This window comes from Carcharhinus amblyrhynchos, chromosome 2 (genome assembly GCF_965287045.1).
Source record: "Carcharhinus amblyrhynchos chromosome 2, sCarAmb.v2.hapA, whole genome shotgun sequence".
NCBI classification, from domain to species: Eukaryota; Metazoa; Chordata; class Chondrichthyes; order Carcharhiniformes; family Carcharhinidae; genus Carcharhinus; species Carcharhinus amblyrhynchos.
This window is the reverse complement of record NC_137325.1, coordinates 20,127,236-20,151,464: the sequence shown is the minus strand read 5'-3', so window position 1 is coordinate 20,151,464 and position 24,229 is coordinate 20,127,236. Positions and strand designations below refer to the sequence as shown.

General features: G+C 42.7%; 1 protein-coding gene across 1 annotated transcript; it reads right to left on the bottom strand.

Moving 5' to 3' along the window:
* Positions 1 to 268: 268 nt before the first annotated feature.
* On the bottom strand, positions 269 to 24,229 carry LOC145357235 (small nuclear ribonucleoprotein-associated protein B'-like). The gene is made up of 7 exons (XM_080210402.1): positions 24,203 to 24,229; positions 11,974 to 12,125; positions 11,099 to 11,210; positions 7,240 to 7,380; positions 5,431 to 5,554; positions 3,675 to 3,803; positions 269 to 306 (listed from the first exon to the last, which is right to left on the bottom strand). Exons 1-7 carry the CDS (start codon positions 24,227 to 24,229, stop codon positions 269 to 271), a joined length of 723 nt encoding a protein of 240 aa, XP_080066528.1.

Genomic DNA, 24,229 nt, shown 5'->3' with positions numbered 1-24,229 from the left:
AAGACGCCCTTCTCTTGTGTGATCCAAAACTGAGGCTTTGTATATGTTGGAGGACAGCAGGGGGAGCTCACTTGTCACCAACGCTGCAAAGGGTTTTGAACCCTCCCCTGCCAATCATTCAAAAAGTTCATGGTCATACGTGCAGGTTGAATGAAAAGAAACAGAACAATTTCATGAACTAATTTGTTTTAGAGGAAAAGACTTCAAAGGCACTGTTATTTTGTAATTACTGTAAAGCCTGATGATAATATTCTTCTTGGATTCATTCTTAAGACTTTGGAGGATGTGTTCTTGATCCTGGAGGACCTTAAAAAAGAAAATAGCCATTATTAATATAGCTGCAATAGTCTATTGCTTCACTGAAACAAACCCACAGGGAGTTTGACAGGGTGGATGCAGAGAGATTGTTCCCGCTTGAAGGAGTGCCTAGGACCAGAGAACATAATCTCAAGAGTAAGGGATTTCCCATTTAAAAGACGGATATGAGGGGGAATTTCTTCTGGCAATGGGAAGTAAGTCTTTACCAGAGTGCTGGATCATTCATAAGATATAGGAGCAGAGTTAGGCCATTCTGCCCATCAAGTCCACTCCACCACTTGGTCATGGCTGATATGCTGCTCATCCCTATTTTCCTGCCTTGTTCCCATCCATTACCAATTAAAATTCTGTCTAACTCCTCCTTAACTTTGTTCACTGCTCCAGCATCTGCCATACTTTGGGGTAGCAGTTCACAACCCTTTGGGAAAAGTTGTTAAGTATGTTCAAGGCTGACAGATTTTTAAAATCAGTAAGGGAATCAAGGGTTATGGGGGTAAGGCAGGACAGTGGAGTTTGAGGATTCTTACATTAGATCAGTCATTAAATGGTAGAGCAGACTTGCTACTGTGTCTTATGGCTACTGCTTCATTAGCAGAAAACAAATTCAGGATAGCTTATGACAATTCTTTGGAACGTTCACCAATTGGCAATTGAAAAATAGGTTCTGAATGTATGGATTCTTGAAGGATTCAGTACTGAGGACAGGAAGGAAAGCTATTGTGGAGATAGTGGTGTGGAGGAGGTGGGGGAATTGTGAGGAATCGGAGAAGGATCACGTGAAAACCATTAAAGAAGTCAGAATGCATCATTTTCTCACAAGTCAGAGTAAGTCATCATTGACTATGGTTGGGTCTGTTGTTTCGGAAATCTAAATTTGAGAGGATTTAGGGTGTGACTACACTTTCATGGACTTGAGGAAAGAAAAGTTGGAACCCAGAACAAGGAGGGTCAGTTTTGATTGAGAAAGGAGTTTCAAGGTAGCTTCAAGGACCATGAGCCACAGGGCTGGGAAGGGAAAGGAGACTGGCCAGCAGCATAGTGGGAATGTGATCACCGGAGCAGGAAATAGATTTCACGGACAACTTAAGCTTGACAAGAGCATGAGAGGTCCATCGCAGAGGAAAAGAGAAAGCTGCGGCCAAAGAGAAAGGCAGTTTCAGGGCTAAAGCAAGGGGACGTGGGAACTAGCAGCAAAGACAGCCAACAGATGCTTGCAATTGTACAGATAGAATTCCCTCCAACTGGACTTTTATTAAATATAAAATCCCAAAAGCTTCATGGACATAATTACTGTGAACAGGCCAAACCTCAAAGCGTACTGAGAAGGTTTAATCTTCAGAACATGTTGATACTGAAACCAGGGCATGGGACATAACAATCTCAAAGATAAAACTGTAGCCATTAGATAATCCAACTAAGTTAACTGGGAGACCATCAGAGCTGATAGCCAAGACAGCAGCCACTATACAAACAATGATCAACAACAGCTAGGAAGAAATGGACTGTATCACATTCAATTAATGGCTTGGTCACTGCCTGTGCAGAGTGTACACATTGTCCCCATATCTGTATGGGTTTCCTCCGCATGCTCTGGTTTCCTCCCATAGTCTGAAAGACATGCTGATCAGGTGCATCGGCCATGCTAAATTCTTCCTCAGTGTACCCAAACAGGCGCCTGAGTGTGGCAACTAGGGGAATTTCACTTTAACTTTGTTGCAGTGTTAATGTAAGCCTATTTGTGACACTAATAAATAAACTTTAACACACCCGAATAGGGTCCATTGTTTTGATCTTCGAAACAACATCATGAAGAATAGCTTGCCTGGACTAAAGCAGGAACCAGACTAAAAGAGATTAAAAGATGCTAAGCACAGGCCATCCAATCAGGATGTCTCAAAGAATGTGCTTAGGTATATTTGATCATTTTTGTAATAAAAATGACAAGAGGGCAAACTGTTTGCACATTCTCCTTGTGTCTGCGTGGGTTTCCTCCCTCCAAAGATGTGCAGGTTAGGTTAATTGGTGATGGAAAATTGCCCCTTAGTGTAAGGGGCCAGTAGATAGATATGTGGGTTACAGGCATAGCGTTTGGATGTGATTGTGATCAGTGCAGACTCAATGGGCCAAATGGCCTCCATCTGCTCTGTAGGGGATTCTGTGATTTGATGACAATTGAGTTTTGCACTGCAGTCATCAGGAGGATCAAGGACAGTCAACCTGATTCATGGCCTACTGCTCCTGCTGGAACAACCAGCTGTGTGGTGAGTTGTAAGTCAAATCTGAGGGCTATTGAGGTTGATGTAAAGGTATCAACTAAATCCTTCGTGGTTTGAGCAGAAATACAGGGTTTTGCCTTTGGTTTCTCGTGGAGACTTTTATTAATAAGTCATTGTTTCGAGTGTTATGTGGTGTCATTACACCAGTTTAAAGCTCTTCTATTAAGCCTTGGGAGCATTTTATTCTGCCAATAAAAATATTTGTCCTTGAGCCTAAAAGTCTGTGTAGGTTTGTCCTTCATAAAATCCCAAAGTCAAAAACTGTCGGTGAGAGTAAATGATAGACAATCTTAATGATGGTACGATGGCACAGTGGTTTGCATTGTTGGCTCACTGCACCAGGGACCCAGGTTCAATTCTGGCCTTGGGTGACTGTGTGGAGTTTGCACATTCTCCCAGTATCTGTGTGGATTTCCTTCAGTTTACTCCCACAGTCCCGAGATGTGCAGGTTACGTGGATTGACCATGCTAAACTGCTCATTAGTGTCCCTACGTGTGTAGGTTAGGGGAATTAGCGGGATAAATACATGGGCTTAGGGTCTGGGTAAGATGCTGGAAAGTTGGTGCAGACCTGATGGGCTGAATGGCCTGCTTCTGCACTGTACAGTTTCTATGATTCTATGATGAACATGGCTGATACTGACAATAGTAGGAAAATAGCAGACACAATCAACTTAAGAAAAGCCACAAACATCATCAGTGGGTGGCACAGTGGCTAGAACTGCTGCCTCATGCACATGGGACCCAGTTCGATTCCCAGCTTGGGACACTGTCTGTGTGGACTCTGCATGGGATTCCTCTGGGTGCTCCAGTTTCCTCCCAGTGAAAGACGTGCTGGAAAGGTGCATTGGCCATGCTAAATTCTCCCTCAGTGTACTTGAACAGGTACTGTAGTGTAGCAACTAGGGGATTTTCACAGTAGCTTCATTGCAGTGTTAACGCAAGCCTACTTATGATTAATAAGAAATGACTACAGGAACACAGAAAGGTGAAAATCAAACTTCTCTAAACTATTAAACAACTAATATGACTGAAGACGACCATGCATGTTCCAAAATGACACACTCTTTCTATACTTGCCTCTCATCCTTGGCATCATTGGTGGTCTCATCCCTGGAGGAATTCCCATGGGACCTCCCCTGCCAGAAGGCATTCCCATCGGTGGTGGTCCAAATGGAAGTCTCATGGCAGGATGCGCTCTCATAAAGCCTAGAATATGGAGATAGACGGGATGTTTGCAATTTGCAGTGATCAACTTTTCACTTTGTCCACTTATGCTAACACTTCTTCCTACTTCAACAGTTTTTAAACCAGCAGTGGGCTAACTACCTAGCCAGCCAAGCATGGTCAAAGCTTTTCTCAAAACTTGTAGCTAAACAACATGCAGAAAGAAACATCTTCCCTCAATGGAGGTGTGCAACTTTGTTGAACTACAATAGCAAATGACAAGAATTAAATTGTAGGAATTCTTATGTTCTGGAGCATTGAAGAAAATAAAGACAAAATATAGAACTTTGTACCTACATGCGCTGACACAATTATCTACTGTTCTTAAAGTCATTTCACCTGAAGGCTTTGTGGAAGTTTTTTTGGCATTGCACATACAACGCCATGGGAGACTGAGTTCTCCCAGGAGTAGTCATCCTGAGCTCAGAACAAAATCTTACAATGCTCAGCAGGTCTGGCAGCATCTTTGAAGAGGAAGAGAAACGGTTTTTTGGTATCCATATCACCAACCACCTGTCCTGGTTCCCCAATGCTGGCACTATAGTTAAGAAACCCCACCAACACTACCATTTTCTCAGAATACTGAGGATATTTGGCATGTCCGCCATGACTCTCGCCAACTTTTACACATGCACCATAGAAAGTATTCTTTCTGGTAGTATCACAGCTTGGTATGTCTCCTGCTCTGCACAAGAAAGTATGAAGAATCATGAATGAAGCCCAATCCATCACTCAAACCAGCCTCCCGTCCATTGCTTCTGGCTACACTTCCTTTTGCCAACATAATTAAGGACCCCATTTTTCCATCAGGAACAAAAATACAAAAGTCTAAGGTCACGCACCAAGCGACTCAAGAACAGCTGCTTCCCTGCTGCCAGACTTTTAAATGGACCTATCTTTCTCTACACTCTAGCTATGACTGTAACACTACATTCTGCAATCTCTTCTTTCCTTCTCTACGTACGATATCCTTTGTCAGTATAGCGCGCAAGAAACAATACTTTTCATTGTATACTAATACATGTGACAATAATAAATCAAATCAAACATTTACCTTTTGTATTATCAAGCAATCTGATCTATTAAATCCCTCACTATTTCATTTTGTAAAATCAAGTTAATCGTTTCATCCGTTCAAAGCTGGAATGCCACATTGAATTGCACCTTTGGCAAACATGCCAATTATAAAGAAATATAATTCCGACTGCTTGCTTCAACACACAGAATCAACTGTCACATTACACTCAGACATGCTCCAACCATCTGAGGAAAAGATTTGGAAGGCCATTTCGGAACTTGTATGACTGGAAAGATATGCAACTCGGTAGTGCAAAGCTTTAAAACTTGAAGAGCTGCCATTCTGGGTTAGGACTGGGGGACAACTTGCTTGGTTATAACTTCCAGCTTCACCACCTGGGCAATAACATGACCAGGAGAGATCACTCAAGCAAACAATCCTCTCCAACAGATTACCACCTACACTGAATACCCACCATGCAGCTCAAGTCAAACAAATATACACTGAGGAGAGTCTGCAATTCTTGCACAGTTCAGTTGCTGGATGGCATATTTGGCCTCACTCAGAATCATGATAAATACTCAAACTTACCTGGCCTTGGCTCACCAAGGTTCAGACCAGGCGGCGTCCCCCTCATTGGTACATAAGGTTGAGGAACAGCAGAAAAGCTTGGAGTGGGCGCAACTCCAGGCCCTCTAGTCTGAGGGGCCATTTCCTAAACAGCAAATAAAACACAATCGTTTAGATCTAGAGCGCATAGGTTAAGCATGTAAGAATGATCAAACGTTCAACCACTTACAGAAAGCAGCTTTCAAAATGTGAACAACTGCAAATGGAAAAAGTCTGTATTAGTGTCTTTCCCAATCTCAAGATGTGCAAAGCTTTCACAAGTGTAGTCATTGTTATACCAAAGCCAATTGATGTATGTCAATGTCTTTAATACAAGGAGATAAATGACCAGGTGTCCAATTTTAATGATGTAGAGGTGATCGACCAGATTACCAGAAATAATTCATTTGCTGTTCAAAGTAATGACATTAAATACAAAACAGAAACAAAATCCATGCAGAGGACAAACGGGAAACTCAAATGTAATTTCTCATCTAAGTAATTATACCAACAACAGTGCAGCTCTCCCTCAATACTGCAGGACAATCACCACAGTACAGAAGGAAACCATTCAACCCATTGAGCCTGCACCAAATACAATCCAACCTAGGCCCTATCCCCATAACCCCAAGCACTTACCGTGCTAATCCCCCTGACAATAAGGGGCAATTTAGCATGGCTAAACCATCTTAACCTGCACATTTTTGGAGTGAGGGGAAACCAGAGCACCCAGAGGAAACCCGTGTAGATATAGGGAGAATGTGCAAACTCCACACACAGGCAGTCACCCAAGACTGGAGTTGAAACTGATCCCTGGCGCTGTGAGGCAGTAGTGCTAACCACTGTATCAACCTAGGTCAATGCTCAAGCCTCTGGACTGAGGCTTGAACCTACAACCTTCCAACTTGAAGGCACGAGTGCTGCTCCCGAGTCATAGGTAATGTTTAAAATTGTTACTGCTGAGTTGAAATTGGCATCCCTGTGTACCCTCATGTACGCCTCACCCAAATGACTATGCAAAACCTTACAGGTAGCATGACCCATTCTGGTCTATCACATGCAGAGGTTAACAAAAATTTGCCTAGAATATGTACTCAAATCCTAGAGCTAGAATCAAACTCAGGATCTCTGATTCTGCAGTAAGTGGCATGAGATAGTTACCACGCAGTACACAAATATTTACACTGTCTGTACAATAGCTTTGCATCTCAGACATGTTCAGTAAGTCAGTTGTATATCAATTTCCCAATCGCTAGGCTATTTCCTTTCTAGAAATATTTCTGACTGTGACATAATAGTAATCTCTTTTATAAATAAAGATTCACACTTTTAGTAAGACAGGAGCGTTCTTGCTTCTTGTTTGAGACATAAGACACTTACACAAAGCCTTGTTAACATTAAAGAAATTAATTTTTATCTTGAAGGACTGCCATGTTGGATCTGCCTGAACATTACAGAGCAAGTTCCTAGATGGAATGAGTCAAAATGATGAGAACTAAATTCAACATCTGTGGGGTTATGAAACAAGCATTGATTAGTTAATGGAAAGGAAAAGTGGGCGAGGTATGTAACAGGCAGTCAAATTAATACCAGCCATTTTTCTGGAGTTGAAATTCATCGCCTTTTCTCCCCAGCTGCTCCACTTGCTTCAAACCCTGCACTGTTCTAAAAATACCCAAATACCAAATGCAATCAAATTACCACTGTTACATTCAAAAAGAGTCATATATCAGATTGAGAATTTGTTTAGATAGGGAATCAGAAACAAGCATGACAATGGTTTATTCTTACCTGTTGCGAGGGACCTCCGATACCTCTTACTGGTCCCACTAGTCCAGCAGGTACCTGAACCATTGGAATGCCAGGTGATATGCCTCTCCCTGCTGCTCTGCCCACACCAGGGCCACCAACACGAGCCCTGGAAATGCCAACCTGCGCATAAACATTTGAGAGAATTGGGAAATGTTATTCTGTGGAAATGAGGCATTTGATTCAAGCCTGCAATTCAACTCTCAATAGGTGATCACTCCCATTGTTTTAGTGGCAATCCATCTTGGGATTTTTGTATCTAAAATTTATCTTTCAACCAATGTGCTGTATGTTGTGTTGAATGTCTTGAGCCCATATTCCATTCAGGGGTGTGGGTGGATTCTCAAGATCTTGATCATTTCTGCTTCCCTGAATCAATCCAACTGACACAGATACACAAAAGAATCACTGTGTTATATGCAGCCTGCACAGGAAAAACAAGCACACCTACCTGTAGTCAGATTACAAATGACAACGGTGTAATAAAAAACTGTTAGTCATAGCTGTTGTAAGGAGGCTGGTTAGTAAAGTAGATACTGTGCAGCACAATTACAGGCTTGATTGGCACCCTTTCACACCCCAGAATCTTCAGACGCACTTCATTATTTAATGGGTGCCTCCAAGGTGTAGCAGCTGCTAGACGGGCAGAATGTCGTTTACGCACAGCAAAATCCCACAGCAACAATAAGAATTTGCCTTCCACAAACTCATTAACAGCCCACGAGAGGTTTGTATTCTTCTGAACTTTTGACACTTCTTTTGCCTCAAGAAATGCAGTGTACAATTTGCACAGAAAGATCCCACAGACAAAATAGATCATGACCGGATAATTATGTTTCCAGTTGTTAGCAGTGGGGCAAATATTGGTCAGGACACCAGGAGAGTTGCCCTGCTGGTCTTCAAATAGCGTGCCGTGGAATCTTCCACATCCGATAAGGGGAGTGTGCAGAAAGCTCTTCCAACATTCCTTCAGGTTTGCACTGAAGTGTAGATAATGTGCTCAGTCATCTGGGGTAAGGTTTGAACCTACGACCTTCTAAAATCAGACATGTGGGTGGGATTGTTGTCGGTGCAGACTCGGTGGGCCAACTGACCTACTTCTATATTGTAAAGTTTCTGCGCTAGCACCTCTGTGCAATTTCCATTTTTCATTGAAGTCAAACAATTACGAGTTTACTTTGTCACTGGAAATATCTCTTACAGCTACAAAATATATTCTTAAATATCTAAATGCACACTTCAGCAAGAAATTTGCATTGTCATTTGGATGACTGCATTCAGCTTATTTATTGAGCAACGGCTGAGGACTCTGGGTCTGTATTCATTGGAGTTTACAAGGATGAGGGAGGAACCTTATTGAAACTTACAGGATACTGTGAAGCCTGGATAGAGTGGACGTGGAAAGGATGTCTCCACTAGTGGGAAAAACTAGAACCAGAGGGCACAACTTCAGACTAAAGGGATGATCCTTTAAAACAGAGATGAGGAGGAATTTCTTCAGCCAGAGAGTGATGAATCTGTAGAATTCTTTGCCGCAGAAGGCTGTAGAGGCCAGGTCATCAAGTGGCTTTAACACAGAGATAGATAGGTTTTTGATTAATAAGGGAATCAAGGGTTATGGGGAAAAGACAGGAGAATGGGGATGAGAAAAATATCAGCCACGATTGAATGGTACAGCAGATTCAATGGGCTGAGTGGCCTAATTCTGCTCCTATGTCTTATGGTCTTTAACATTGGGCTGCCCACTTTCTTGGATACACGCGTGCCTATATTTGGAGAAGGAAACGCATAGATTAAACGCAGATTTAATCAAGTTTAATGTAACAATTGAAATTGTATTCTATTTCTTTCCATTAACATTGCCATTCCCCCACCCCCTCGTTCACGCCCAACAGCGCACAAACTCATTCAGCTCAGCAGATAACACTTCAAGATAGAACATGAAAGGCAGGTTTAAAGCTGTAGACATTTCACAAAATAATAAATTGCCTGAAGGAGTACCTTATTGAAAATTACACCTTTTAAATGAGTGATACTGTTTTGCATTCAGCTTTTACGCTATTCAGGTGTAATTGAATCAGTGGCTGGTTGACTCATAAGGCACTGGCTTCAAGTTTGCAATGCCTCATGGTACTGGCCATCCATTAACCAGAGTTTACACCTTACCAGAGACAGCTCTCCCCATAGCTGGTAGAGTAGTGCATTCCACATGATTTCCCACAAGCGATAGTCACTACCTCATACAGACTGAAAGAGAAATTGTAACCCGCTTGCAAAGAGGAAATTCTGTGTCTGACACATTCTAAACATCTTCCTCAGTTTGCGAAGTGCTTAAAATCCATATAATCCCTATAGTGCAGAAGGAGGCCATTTAGCCCCTTGGGTCTGCACTGACTCTCCAAAAGGAACATCTTACCCAGCCCACCCCTCCATCCTATCCCCAAGCATTTACCAAAGCTAATCCTAACCTACGCATCTTTGGACACTAACAGGCAATTTAGCATGACCAGTCTACCTAACCTGCACATCTTTTGGACTGTGGGAAGAAACCGGAGCATCTGGAGGTAATGCACGCAGACACAGGGAAAAATGTGCAAGCTCCACACAGACAGCCACTCAAGGCCACATTCAAACCCAGGAACCTGATGCTGTAAGGCAGCAGTGTGCCATCATTAAGACTATTTCTAGCTCTTCCATGCCAGACATGTGTGTGCCAACTCAATAGTTGTCCAGTTTTGTTCATATCAAAGCAGGTTCAACAAAACGGAATTATGTTTCTTGGGAGCATTCAGTGATAATGCTTGCTCTAGGACATAGTCAAAATATCCCACCAAGACAGGACATCCCTGTGGGAAAGAAACAACATATACTATATTGAAGACCAAAGATCAAAGCGGCATGGTGGCAGAGTGGTTAGCACTGCTGCCTCACAGCGCTAGAGATCCAAGTTGCAGCCTCGGGTCATGTGTCTATGTGGGTTTTCTCCGGGTGCTCTGGTTTCCCTCCTATAGTCCAAAGATGTACGGGTTGGGTCAATTTAGCACGGCCAATCAACCTTAGTGTCCGGGGGATTAGCAGGGTAAATGTACGGGGTTATGAGAATAGGACCTGGGTAGGATCGTGGTCAGTGCAGACTCGATGGACTGAATGGCCTCTTTCTGCCCTGTAGGGATTCTATGAAAGTTTGAAAAAAAATTGCATTATTAATATCACCCCATGATCTCCTCACACTATGATTCCCAAAACCCACGCATAACACACACCAACCTCTTGTTCATTCCCTCAACACATTACTGGCAATCACTGTCATATATTGGCAAAGTTTTGATGCAAACATTGAATTATTGTTCACAATCTGAACTTTTAAAAATGTATTATTTCATGGGATGTGGGCATCACTGGCAAAACCAACATTTGCTGTATATCCTTAGTTGCCCTTGAACTGAATGGCTCACCATACCACATTAGGCAGGAGTTTAAGACTCAAAAACTTTGCTGAATATTTGGAGCCACATGTAGGCCAGGCTAGGTAAGGACAGCAGAATTCCTTTCCTTGAAGGACATTAATGAACTGAATAGATTTTAATGACAATTAATACCATTACTGTGACTGGCTTTCAATTCCAGAATAAAAGGAATTTAAACTCCACCAACTGCCATGGTGGGATATGAACCTTCAACCTTAGCCTAGGCTGCTGGGTTATTGGCTCAGCAATCTTACCACTGGGCCACCATCTCCTGGTACATTTATCATACTGTTTTTGAATACATCATGTAGGTAGTCCATTCAGTGCTCCTTTAAATGTGGAAAGAACAGAAAGCAAAAGTGAGAACTTTTTACCTCTCTCACAGGAGGCCCTTCCACCGTCATTGTCACAAGTGTTTCCCCTCGAAGCAAAACAAGACCAAGAACCCGTTTTTCTTCTCTCTCGCCTTGCTTGGAGTTCTTTGACCTACACCAATCAGATGAACAAAAGGAAACTTAAACGATGCCATGTAAATGTGATAAAATATTTCAAGATACCATACAAGAGCATTCACAGTCAAAATTTGCAACAATAATCAAATATTAGGATACTAGAACAGGTGCAACATAGGAATTAGGAGCAAAAGTAGACAATTCAACTCTTTGAGCCTGCTCCGCAAATTAACATGGTCATGGTTGATCTTATCCTGGTCTCAGCTTCACTTTCCTGCCTGCTCCTCATAGCCCTATATCCCACTTTTCATCAGAAACATATGTATCTCTTTCTTGAATCAATTGATTGATTCTGCCTCCACTGCACTCTGGAGCAGTGTGTCCCATAGATTTGCAGCCCTTGGAGAGGTGGCTAAAGTTTGGTCAAAGATACATCTTAAGGAACATCTGAAGGAGGTAGAGAAAGGAAATGTCAGGGTCTCAGCATCTGAAGGCACATTCACCCATTGGTTGTAGGATGATGATCAGGAGCATGGAAGGAAGCAGGGTTGGCAGAACAGAAACCCTAGGATGATAAAACTGGAGGGGATTACAGAGTCAGAGGGGGAAGGCCACAAAGTGATTTGCAAACAAAAATTTTAAAAAATTGAAGGAAGAACAAGCAAGCCCTTTCAGACTGGGAGTCATTGTCGCAGCGTAATGGGAAATAGGACTTGGTGCGAATAGAGACTTGGAATCAAAGCCAAAACTAGGTCATTGTTCATACAGCAGAGAGGTATAATAGCATTCATACGTACTTTAACCTTCTGAATTCATCACAGTCACAAAGAATGAGGTTCATGTGCCGGTCAAAAGATTTGAAAGTGCCAATGAAGACACGGCCATCTTGGAGCACGCACCGCATTCTGTAATCCAGATATTGCATCATTTTAGCACTTTTTCCAATAGGCTGAAAAGAAGAGACAATTGTTTACCGATACAAGGCAGTGCAGAAGGAGGCCATCGGGTCCATTGAGTCTGCACTGACTCTCTGAAAGAGCGGAGGGTGAGCCTAGGTGGGATGTTCTATCTCTGTAACCCTGCGCATTTACCATGCCTAATCCATCTAACCTACATATCTTTGGATACTAAGGGGCAATTTAGCATGGCCAATCCGCACATCTTTGCACTGCAGGAGAAAAAAAACCAGACCACACGGTGGAAACCTACATAAGAACAGGGAGAACATACAAACTCCACATACAGTTACCCAAGGCCAGAGTTGAACCCAGATCCCTGGCACTGTGAGGCAGCAGTGCTAACCACTGTACCACTGATCAAACTCAGTTGAACTACTAGCAGAATGGCCTTCCTCAATCCTCAAGAATGGTTCACGCGACTGCATGCACCAATTCAACAAAGGACACTGGATTGTGTGAAATCATATATTTTGTTCAATTTGTTTAATGTGGTCGTCACTGGCAAGATCGGCATTTATTGTCCATCCTTGAAGAAAGTAGCTAGTTAGGGCATTTTACAGTCTGCCACATTGCTGTGGATCTAGAATTGTGTAGGTTACATCAGGTAAAGATGGCAGATTTCCCTCCCTAAAGGACATGAACTAGATGGATTTTATGACAAATTGACGAAGGTTTTATGGTATTCATTAGACTTGTTAATTCCAGATTTTTAAAAATTTCACCACGATGGGATTTGAACTCAGGCCCCTACAGCATTAGGGTAGGAACTCCAGTGATAACATCATTGCCTTCCCATTTATAAAAAACAATGGGGGGAAAAGGTAGGGGAATGAGACTAAAACTAACACGCTGGAAATACTCAGCGAGGCTTAGCAGCATCTATGGGGAGCAATAGTGTTGACGTTTCGGGAGTGGGCGGGAGGGTTGGTGGTCATTGGACTAATTGGCTAGATCTTTCAAATGAATCCGAGTGGATCCCGCACACATCGTAGCAATGGACACCTATCGCTACCCGTGAAATCTCAATCAGCCACCACACTTTGTAATTGGAGGAGGAAGAGAACTGTTAGTGTGCAGGGATACTGCTTTCAGTCAGAGTTACAGCCCCAGTCAGGAATAACTGACTAAATGGAAGTCACCAGCCCCTCGCAGAAGTTTGTACATTTGCAAATACCACAACCGGTAAAAACAAAATCTAAGCACTCATTTCTGTCCCCGTTAAGGGGAGATTCGTCAATTTAATGAATTTTTATTTAATTAACCCGGAGGATTGGTAATCCTAGTGGGAAACACGCACAACAGAAATCCGATAGCCAATCTTGAGGGAGGGGCTGTACAAGTGAAAATTTCACACCCCTCACCAGATGACCACTCTGTCAAGCAATTTTAAACCGCAAAGTGGGTCAGTGTAAATCGTGGGATAGGGGCGGGGAAGGAACATTTCAGTATTGTACAGAGAAAATCTTCATTTCCATCCAGGGTCCATCTGCATCTCCAGCTCCTTATCAGCTTTTATTTTTTAAAAAAAATCAACATTTGTTGTAGACTATTTGAAGTTAAACTTGCAGCTTATTGTAAAAAGCATGTTGTTAAAAACGTAGCATCTGTTGGGGTAGAGAAGAGTTTTCCTCTCCCCAAAGATACTGCTAGAACTGCCCAGTTCTGTTTGATTCAGATTCCAACATCTGCAGTATGCTGCTTGTGCGAGATATGGGTTCAAACATCAGACCCAACAGTGGACAAGTTCACAAGGTGACTACAAATACAGCAGTTTTTTTTTTGGCTCTTAGTAAACAGTCCTCCACAATTGCATTGTAATTTACAGGTATGTCACTAATATCCCCAGTTACAACTGTTTCCTGTAGCTCATCCACCCTCCCGCTTTTAAACTTCCCTCCACGGTTATACCGAAAAACTACACTTTTAACGACTCCTGTTTACTGGATACTGTTTTGGATAAACGCTTTTTTAAAAAAAAAATCTCTTCTCACCATTGTGATTATGAATCAGACACAGCCTATCCAGCTCTCCCCTACTCCACATGAAACAGTCTCAATTGAAAGACAAGAACTTTGAATCTACACTTGCCAATTATGGAACTCATTGTCCAAACGTATTCCAGGTGTAATGAGGGCTGATTCTCGAATCTATGTGTTGCCAGCATTAAATAGAGCCACCTCCATCAGCTGGGTGTGTTTGTCAAACTTAATGATGACACCCTTCATATTCCCCAAGATTTCATAGAATCCCTACAGTGCAGAAGGAGGCTAGTCTGCACTGATCACAATCCCACCCAGCCCCTATCCCCATAACCCTACAAACCCCCTGAAACTAAGTGGCAATTTAGCATAGCCATTTCCTCTTGCAGTCCTGCATATCCCGGACTGTGGGAGGAAACCCACACAGACATGGTGAGAACGTGCAAACTCTACCAGACTCCACTTCAGAGAGAGACTCCAATCTCCCATTCAGAGAGTGACAGACTCCATTCTCCCATTCAGAGACCCAAGTCAGGAATCGAACCCAAGTCCTGGTGCTGTGAGGCAGCAGTGCCAACCACGGTTCCACCTTGCCACCCAAAAAGATGTCAACAGGTCTTTAAATGGTCCTGTTTATTTATTTTTATTCATTTTATGGGATGTGGGTGCCACTGGCTAGGCCAGTATTTATTGCCTATCCCTAGCTGCCCTTCAGAAGTTGGTGGTGAGCTGCCTTCTTAAACTGCTGCAGTGCCCTGTAGGTACACCCATAATGCTGTTAGGAAGGGAGTTCCAATATTTCAACCCAGCGACAGAGAAGAAATGGCAGTATATTTCTAAATCAAGGTGGTGAAAAATTTGAAGGGGAACTTCCAGGTGGTGATGTTCCCAGGTATCTGTTGCTCTTGTCCTTTTAGAAGGTAGTTTTCGTGGATTTGGAAGGTGCTGCCTAAGGAACCTTGGTGAGTTTCTGCAGTCCATCTTGTAGATGGTGCACACTGCTGCCACTATTCATTGTTGGCAGAGGGATTGAACTTTGTGGAAGGGATACGCTGCAGGAAAGGATGTCCTGAGGCATGGTACACTGGGGAGACCATGCCGACACTACGACAACGGATGAATGAACACCACTCGATAATCACCAGGCAAGAGTATTCTCTTCCTGTTGGGGAACACTTCAGCGGTCACAGGCATTCGGCCTCTGATCTTCAGGTAAGAGTTCTCCAAGGCAGCCTTCACGACACATGACAGCACAGAGTCGCTGATAGCCATGTTCTGCTCACATGAGGACAGCCTCAACTGGAATCTAGGGTTCATGTCACACTGTCTGTAACCCCCACAACTTGCCTGAGCTTGCAAAATCTCACTAACTGTCCTGTCTGGAGACAATACACATCTCTTTAACCTGTGCTTAACCCTCTCTCCACTAACATTGTACCTTTAAGACTTGATTACCTGTAAAGATTTGCATTCCAATATTATTTTGTAAATTGAGTTTGTGTCTTTATATGCCCTGTTTGTGAACTCCCACTTACCTGACAAAGGAGCAGCGCTCCGAAAGCTAGTGGGTCTTGCTACCAAATAAATTTGGTAGCAAGATTTTAACCTGGGGTTGTGAGATTTCTTATTCTGTCTTGCACCCAGCCACTTATCTGTTCTGTTACTTGGCCCCTAACACTGTTTGCACTGATGTTATTCGTTAGTCTATGATATGGCAACTAATTGAAAGCAGTTCTGAAATCTATAGAAATGGCATCTACTACATCACTCTTGTGTCTGTTTTTTTTGTTACTTTTTTTTAAAGAATGTAATTAGGTTGGTGAAGCAAGATCTTTCCCTTTAAAATTCATGCTAGCTATTCACTCTTTTTATTCCAGATGTTTTATTTTTTCATTACTTGGAATTACATTGTTTTCTTACTAATGTTGAAATGATTAGTCAATAGTTCCATGAGTAAACGGTACCTCCCTTAATGTTACCTGTCTGTCTGTCCTCTGGCGTCACACATTCTTCAAGTGAGTTATTAAATATAAGTAGTAGCATCTCTACCTCTTTAGATAATCTTAAAATGTGTTGATGCAAGCTGTCTGGGTCAAGAGTTGTATTATCTCTTATTCTATGTGGTTGTATTGCTTCTAACATCATTTCTGATTTCCTGTCCACATGGTCTAGCATCCATCTGTAACTGTTGAAGTAATTGGATAGGGATCATGAAAATTAAGTTCCCTTAATTGGAAGAGAGCTATCTCTTCCAATCTCCCAAAGTGCTCTTGAGTCAGAAATTGTCCCTTTCAGATGCAAAATTTCAGATGTAATAAGAAAGCTGAAAGAGAGAAAAACCAGGAAAATGACCTATTAGTCACATACCCATTATAGAAAAGTTACATAATTTTTTTAGTTATGTCCAAATTGGTCCACCCAAAGTCCTTCCAAAAGAGTCATTACAGATCCAAGCTGACAAGACAGGCTCCCCTTTTTTCTGTCTTGGGCTCGATCAACAAGACGCAAGCATTGGATCAGGCATTACACCCCACTCCAGTTCTTGATCTGAGCTTCATCTTACCCAAAAGGCCTAGATGGTGTTTTAATTTTAAGGACAGTGGCTGCATTTTGAGCTGATTAGTGAGTCAGTGTAGTCCTGTAACAAGTAGAACATGTCCAATTAATATAATTGAGAAAATGTGTTAGACAGGTGAATGTCAATGGATATGGTATGTATCAACTTTCAGAGGGCAGTTCATAAAGGATTGCTAAGTAAACCTAAAACTCATGGAATTGATGGCAAATAATTGACTTGGTTAGAAGATTGTGTGAGCAGTAGAAGAGTAATCCAGTACATATTCGAATAGGAAGACAAATAAAAGGAGAAGCTTTCAACCCAGTGTGCCAGCTCCGCCATTCAAAACATCATGGCTGTAATTCTCCGGTCTCTCATGTCCCGCTACCGCTGCCTGTGAGAATTTGGTGCTCAGTCAAATCTCCATTCGCAGCAGCGGGACTGGAGAATCCCAACCATGGGTGAGGTTGGAGAATTTTTGCCCATGATTGATCTGACCATGATCTCAACTTTATTGCTGTGCCTTGAATATATTCAATCACCTCCAGCCTCCACAGCTCTCTGGAGTAGAGAAATCCTAGAAGCAAGCAATCTGCATCTGTGCTTGGGCCTCAACTAGTCACTATTAATGACATGGATAACACAATAGGGGGCCCTACATCCAAGTTTGCCAATGACACAAAGATTAATGGTGTAGATGGGAGCATACAATTACAAAAGAGTCAATGACAGATTAAGTGAGTAGGCAAAACCGTGGCAGATGGATTTCACTCAAAAATGTATTTGGGTATTATCTAAATGATGAAAAAAATCTGGAGCTCCAAAAGGATTTAGAGATCCCAGTATTAGGGATCACTAAGATATAATTGTCAGGCACAAACTTAATAGGATGTTAATTTCCCTCCCTCTAATTATAAAAACTTTGACAACATCTGGAATGTTGTGTACATTTCAGGACACTACATTCTCAAAAAGATGTGGAAGCCTAAAGTAAAGTTTATTTATTAGTCACAAGTAAGGGTTAGAATACACTGCAATGAAGTTACTGTGAAATTCTCCTAGTCAGCACATTCTGCTGTCTGTTTGGGTACATGCACCTAACCAGCAGGTCTTTCAGACCATGGGAGGATACTGGAGCGCCTGGAGGAAACCCATGCAGACACGGGATGCAGAGCAGATTCATCAGAATGTCGCCAGGGCTCAGACTATGAGCTGAGAAGACATAAACTGTGCCGGAATATGCGTGAAGGGCAATTTGATTGAGGTTCTTAGGATTTTTTAAGGGTAAATAGAAAGATACCTTTACTACTGGCAAGGGAATGTAGATTTGGGGAGGTGATAGTGTAGTAATAATGTTACTAGACTAGTAATCCTGACACCCAGGGCAGAATTTGGGGACCCAGGTTCACATTCCATTATGGCAGATAGTAATATCTGAATTCAATATATATGGGTGGCATGGTGGCACAGTGGTTAGCACTCCTGCCTCACAGTGCCAGGGATCCTGGTTTGATTCCAGCTTTGGGTGACTGTGTGGTATTTGCATTTTCTCCCCGTGTCTGCGTGCGATTCCTCTGGTTTCCCCCCACACTCCAAAGATGTGTAGGTTGGCCATGCTAACTTGCCCCTTAGTCAGTTTAAAGTTTACTAATTAGTGTCACAAGTATGCTTACATTAACACTGCAACAAAGTTATTGTGAAAAATCCTTGAGTCGTCACACTCCACCGCCTGTTCGGCTACACTGAGGGAGAATTTAGCATGGCCAATGCACCTAACCAGCAGATCTTTTGGCGTGCGGGAGGAAACTAGAACACCCGGAGGAAATTTACACAGACACAGGGAGAACATGCAGACTCCGCACAAACAGCGACCCAAGCCAGGAATTGAACATGTGTCCTTGGCACAATGAGACAGCAGTGCTAACCATTGTGCCACTGTGCTTCCTCCTCCATCTGAAGCATGTTAGAAGTGCAGAACTTCCTCTCAAAAAACAGATGTTCATTCAATTATCTACTTTAAATCTTCAGATTGTTGGCTATTTTATAGTCAAGGGTTTGAAAAGGAACAGAACCAAAAGCAGGTGGATGGTATTAAGGTACAATTAAGTCATTAAATAGTGGAACAGGGTAAAGGGACTGAAAAGCCTACTTCTGTGCCTAACGTAGAAATAATGGTGCTGGAGAAACAAGCTTGGTAAGTTACACCAATCGTAATGACACTACTAAAGCAGAAGGTGTGCAGGAGAGTCTTGGCTGTGATGTCCCTCTAGATTTTCCCTTCCACTTCTCCCGCTCGTGCCTAAGTCTGTGAAAAGACATATTGGAAATTATCAATCTATATCTTCATCCCCCACTTAGCTCTCTGTTGGCGGGTTACTGCATCATCAGCAAAAAAAAATCAATTGATAACCAAATATCTTCAAAGGCAGAAATAAGGCTCCACACAGCAGAGAAATGCAAACTACCTATGTGTGTCATTCAGTAAAATACACCCATCTGCACAAGGTATGGTATATATTGTAGTTTACAGTGAATGTAAGTTATAGAAACGAGTAGATTATTCAGGTCCTTGAGCCTACTCTGCCATTCAATTAGACCATGGCTGACCTTTACTTTAACTCTATCCCCCTCCTTTTATTCAGTGTCAGTTTTCTATTTTAAATAAAACTGCAAATCTATAAGAAGAAGGCAAACGCACAATTTGTCAAGAAATTCTACATCAGAGTAATTGACCTGTGGGGGAAAAACCTTCCAGTCAGTGTAGTGGAGGCAAAGACCCTGGTGCCAGAATGCGGCTGCCCTGCCCATCATGGAATTGGAACAGGCGAGGGGCAGACATTGGAAATGTCTGTTGACCTCGGACGGGAATTTCTAGTCTCACTAGAGCGAGGCTGTAAAATCCCAAGCATGTAGAAACAATCCAATATTGTATTCTTAGTTTCTTTCTCTGAATAGATGGAAAATGAGTGAAACGGTGCATCTCGTCCATTATTATCTCATGGGACAAGATGTGCAGGTTAGATAGATTGATCATGGTAGATGCTCAAAGTTATGGTGGGGGAGTGAGTGGGCATGGGGAAGATGCTCTTTGGAGAGTCAGTGCAGAGTTGATGGACTGAATGGCCTCCTTCTGACTGTTGGGATTCTATGGTTCCTACGGGATTGATACAGGGCACAAAGATCTCAGATTCAGCCTCTGGCCTGTACTCATCAGCCCAGATAAATGGGTACTGTAACTGACTCCAGCAAATACTTGGGGAGGGAACAAATTAGCTAGGGTGAAAAAATAGCAAAATAATTTAAACAGGCACTGGAGTGTGGTGACTAGGGGATTTTCGCAGCAACCTTATCGCAGTGTTAATGTAAGCTTACTTGTGACAATAAATAAACTTAAATTATTACTCATCTTAATTAGAACTGGCCCCAAATTGTTTTGGAATTGCACAAAGGGATATGCCCAGCAGAGGGTGATATTCTCCAATTTCCTCTGTCAGAAACACCAGTGCTCCGAATTAAATGCACCAAGGCTTGAGCTTCTGTCATATCGACTATTAGAAATAAAAATCTCTGACTGCTTTTCCATTTTCTCTATGACTTTATTTTTTTAAAAAAGATTATTTCACATGAATGATTCTTAAACGTTATTGCTGTGTTGAAAATGACCAGATTGAATGCCAATTCACTGCACTGTCCTGCTTAATCAATAGTGAATCATAGAATCCCCACAGTGCAGGAGGAGGCTGTTTGGCCCATTGAGTATGCACCGACTCTCTGACCCAAACCCTATCACCGCAACCCCATGGCCCAGTCCATCAAACAAACCACCCATTGACTCCGTCTATACTTCCCGCAGCCTCGGAAAAGCAGTCAGCATAATTAAGGATCCCACACACCCCACTTTCTGTCGGGACAAAGATCTCGCACCAACCGATTCAAGAACAGCTTTTTTCCCTGCTACCATCAGACTTTTGAATGGACCTACTATTTATCAAGCTGACCTTTCTCTACACCCTAGCTATGACTCTAAGATTGCATTCTGCACCCTCTTCTTTCCTTCTCTTCTATGCACAATATGTTTTGTCTGTATAGCATGCAAGAAACTATTTTTCACTGTATCTCAATACATGTGACAATAATACATCAAATCACCACTATTCTTAACCTACATGTCTTGAGACAAAGGGACAATTTAGCATGGCCAATCCACTTGACCTGCGCATCTTTGGACTTTGAGAGGAAACTAGAGCACCCGGAGGAAATCCATGGAGGCACAGGGAGAACATGCAAAATCCACACAATCATCCAAGGCTGAAATTGAACCTGGGTCCCTGGTGCTGTGAGGCAGCAATGCTAACTGCTCATGACTTTTTTATAGCACCTGCAACATAACTTAAAGAAAAATTCCTAAGGCATTTCAGAGTTGCAACCTGACAACATTTGATGCTGAGCCACATAAGATATTTGGACAAGGGGAAAGGTAGGTGGCTGGTCACTGCTTAGGGTTGTGGCAAGTAGACTTCGATAGTGGAGTGATTCAAATCCAGCACGTACTAGAAGCCCTAAAAGGAGGAGCACTGATTCTGCGGAGTTAGAATAGAATAGAATCTCTACAGAACAGAAGAAAGCCAGATAGAATCCCTACAATGCAGGAATAGGCCATTCGGCCCATCAAGTCTGCACTGACCACAATGCCAACCAGGCCTTAACCCCACATATTTACCCTGCGAATACCTCTGACATGAAGGGGAATTTAGCAGTCCAATTAACCTAACCCGCACATTTTTGATCTGTGGGAGGAAACAGGAGCACCCACAGGAAACCCATGCAGACACAGGGAGAACATGCAGACTCCACACAAACAGTGACCCAAGGCTGGAATTGAATCCGGGTCCCTGATACTATGCGGCAGCCCTGCTAACCAATGAGCCCAAAAGAGAAAATGCTGGAAAATCTCAGCAGGTCTGGCAGCATTTTCAAGGAGAGAAAAGAGCTGACGTTTCGAGTCCAGATGAACCTTTGTCAAAGCTAAAAGGCATAGAAAGTATCTGGATTCAAAACGTCAGCTCTTTTCTCTCCTTACAAATGCTGCCAGACCTGTTGAGATTTTTTTAGTGTTTTCTCTTTTAGTTTCAGATTCCGGCATCTGCTGTAATTTGCTTTTATCTCTTCTAACCGTTGGAAGTTCCAGATGGGGAAAAGTGAGACCATGAGGGTTGGAGGTCGGGGAGGGAGGGTTGGGGGGGGTGTGAGAATTGAACACACGGGTGAGAATTTTAAAAGTGATCTGATGCCAGATTTAGAGTTAATGCAGGTTAGCAAGCACAGTGGTGAGGGTGAACGGTACCTGGTGTGAGTTAGGAGATGGGCATCAGAGGTTTGTTTGCACTCAAGTGGGTAGAAGTTTGGCCAGAGGTTATTGGAATTGTACAACTTGGAGGTAACAAATTCTCCAATGGGGGTTTCAATGGCTGAGATGAGGCAGGAAGGTACATGGGCAATATTACAGGGATGGGAGTTAGCTGTTTTGGTCAGGGGGTCAATATGGAGTCAGAAGCTGAGCTCTGGGTTGAGTCAAGGCAGAATGGCACAGTGGTTAGCAGTGCTGCCTCACAGTGCCAGGGACCCAGGGTCGATTCCAGCTTTGGGTGACTGTCGATTCTCCACGTGTCTACATGGGTTTCTTCCGGATGCTCCAGTTTCATCCCACAGTCCAAAGATGTGCAGATTAAGTGGATTAGCCATGCTAAATGGTCCCTTAGTGTCCAAACGTGATTGTGGATCAGCCATAGTAAATGTGTGGGGCTATGGGGATAGAGCAAAAAGGAGGGCCTGGGTGGGATGCTGTTTTGGAGAGTTGGTGCAGTCTCGACGGCTGTGTCTTTTTGCACTGCAGGAATTCTATGGTTTCTATCGGGGGCTGCAGTTGCATGTAGCCCGGTTGAACTTCCGGGGGGTGGGAATGGCAATAATGATTATGGGACAGTGTCTTTTTTTTCAATTTTTAACTCCGTTCTTCAAGATACAAAGCCAATGTTCAGAGTGGACTGGGCAAACTCAAATCCATTTCTTGCTCCACAAACCAAATTCAAATCGAAGCCAATTCAAGGATCCCATTAGGGAGACAAACAAAATCCACGCTGACAATATAAGGCATTGCACCCCATCTTGGGCTTGATCTTAGCCAAAAGGGTGAAAAAAGTGTCTGTGACATGGGCAATGACTTCCAACTTTGTAATATTTAACTGAAGGAAGTTTCTGCTCCTCTCAGTACTGGACGCTTTTATCAATCGGCATATAGATTACCAAAGCCGAGAGATCATGCTGGAGTTGTATCGAACTTTGGTGAGGCCACAGCTGGAGTACTGGGTGCACTTCTAGTCACCACATTATAGGAAGGATGTGAATGCACTGGAGGGGGTGCAGAAAAGACTCACCAGGATATTGCCTGGGCTGAAACATTTCAGTTATAAGGAGAGGTTAGATAGGCTTAGGTTGTTTTCTCTGGGGCAGAGAAGACTGAGAGGCAACCCGATTGAGATGCTCAAGATTTTGAGGGTATTGGACAGGGTGGATAGGAGCTGCTGTTCCCCTTAGTTGAAGGGTCAGTTACCAGGCGATGCAAGTTAAAAGTGAGGGGAGTGAGGTAACTGGATGAATACTTGGCATGCCATAACATTCTAGGCTATGGGCCAAGCGCTGGCAAATGGGATTAGTGGGCAGGTCAGGGCATTTCGTGTGTGGGTGCGGGCCTCTCCGACACTGTTGTATACTGTGGTACTGGACAAGCAGTGAGACAAACCGAAGTAGTGAAGTTGAGCTGTTGGCCAGTGGAGGACCCATCAGCAAAACCTAGATTATTGCAGCAAAAAAGAAAATCCCAAGTAATCTTGTTTGAAGTAAATAATTATAAACTTAAGTAATTCTGGTGTTCACTCCCATGTCGCAGTTAGAAATAAATAGCCATATGAGGGCGATTTTCACTGGATTGTGACTTTTAAAGTTTATTTGTTAGTCACAAATAAGGTTTACATTAACGCTGCAATGAAGTTACTGTGAAAATTTCCTAGTCACCACAATCCAGCGCCTGTTGGGGTCAATGCACCTAACCACTTGTGTTTAGTGGAATATCAGTTATTGTGCCGTATAATTCCAGAAGTAGGTTGATTTCTTTTTTCGCGTTGTAATAATCTCCAATGTGAGTTTCCCTGTTTGTCAGGAATTTTACAGTCAGATTCCTTTTTAATAATTCCATGTCTAGCGATTTCACGGGCGATAACCATTTTTTTTATTAGCTAGTTAACACCACAATGAAACTCCACCAGTAAGGCTGAGAAATGAGAAGAAGTATCAGCAATTTGGCAATGATCCAAACCCAGAACCGAAAACAAACATTTGAAAGGTTCGCATTTGCAAGAGATAAGCCGGCAGTCCAGTTGTTGTCTAATTGTTTCAACAGGAGTTTAGCCCCAGTGCTGTGTATGTGTGCTGATGAGTGAGAGTTTGAGGGCTCTCTCTCTCTCTCTCCACTCACGATTCTGGTTAATGTTTTGGATGACAT

Coding starts and splice junctions, on each gene's coding strand:
- LOC145357235 (XM_080210402.1), bottom strand. CDS start 24,229: ATGTCATCCAAAACATTAACCAGAATC. Junction 12,126..24,202: donor CCAAAACATTAACCAGAATC/GTGAGTGGAGAG, acceptor TCTTCTTTTCAG/CCTATTGGAAAAAGTGCTAA. Junction 7,381..11,098: donor AAGGGCCTCCTGTGAGAGAG/GTAAAAAGTTCT, acceptor GTTTATGCGCAG/GTTGGCATTTCCAGGGCTCG.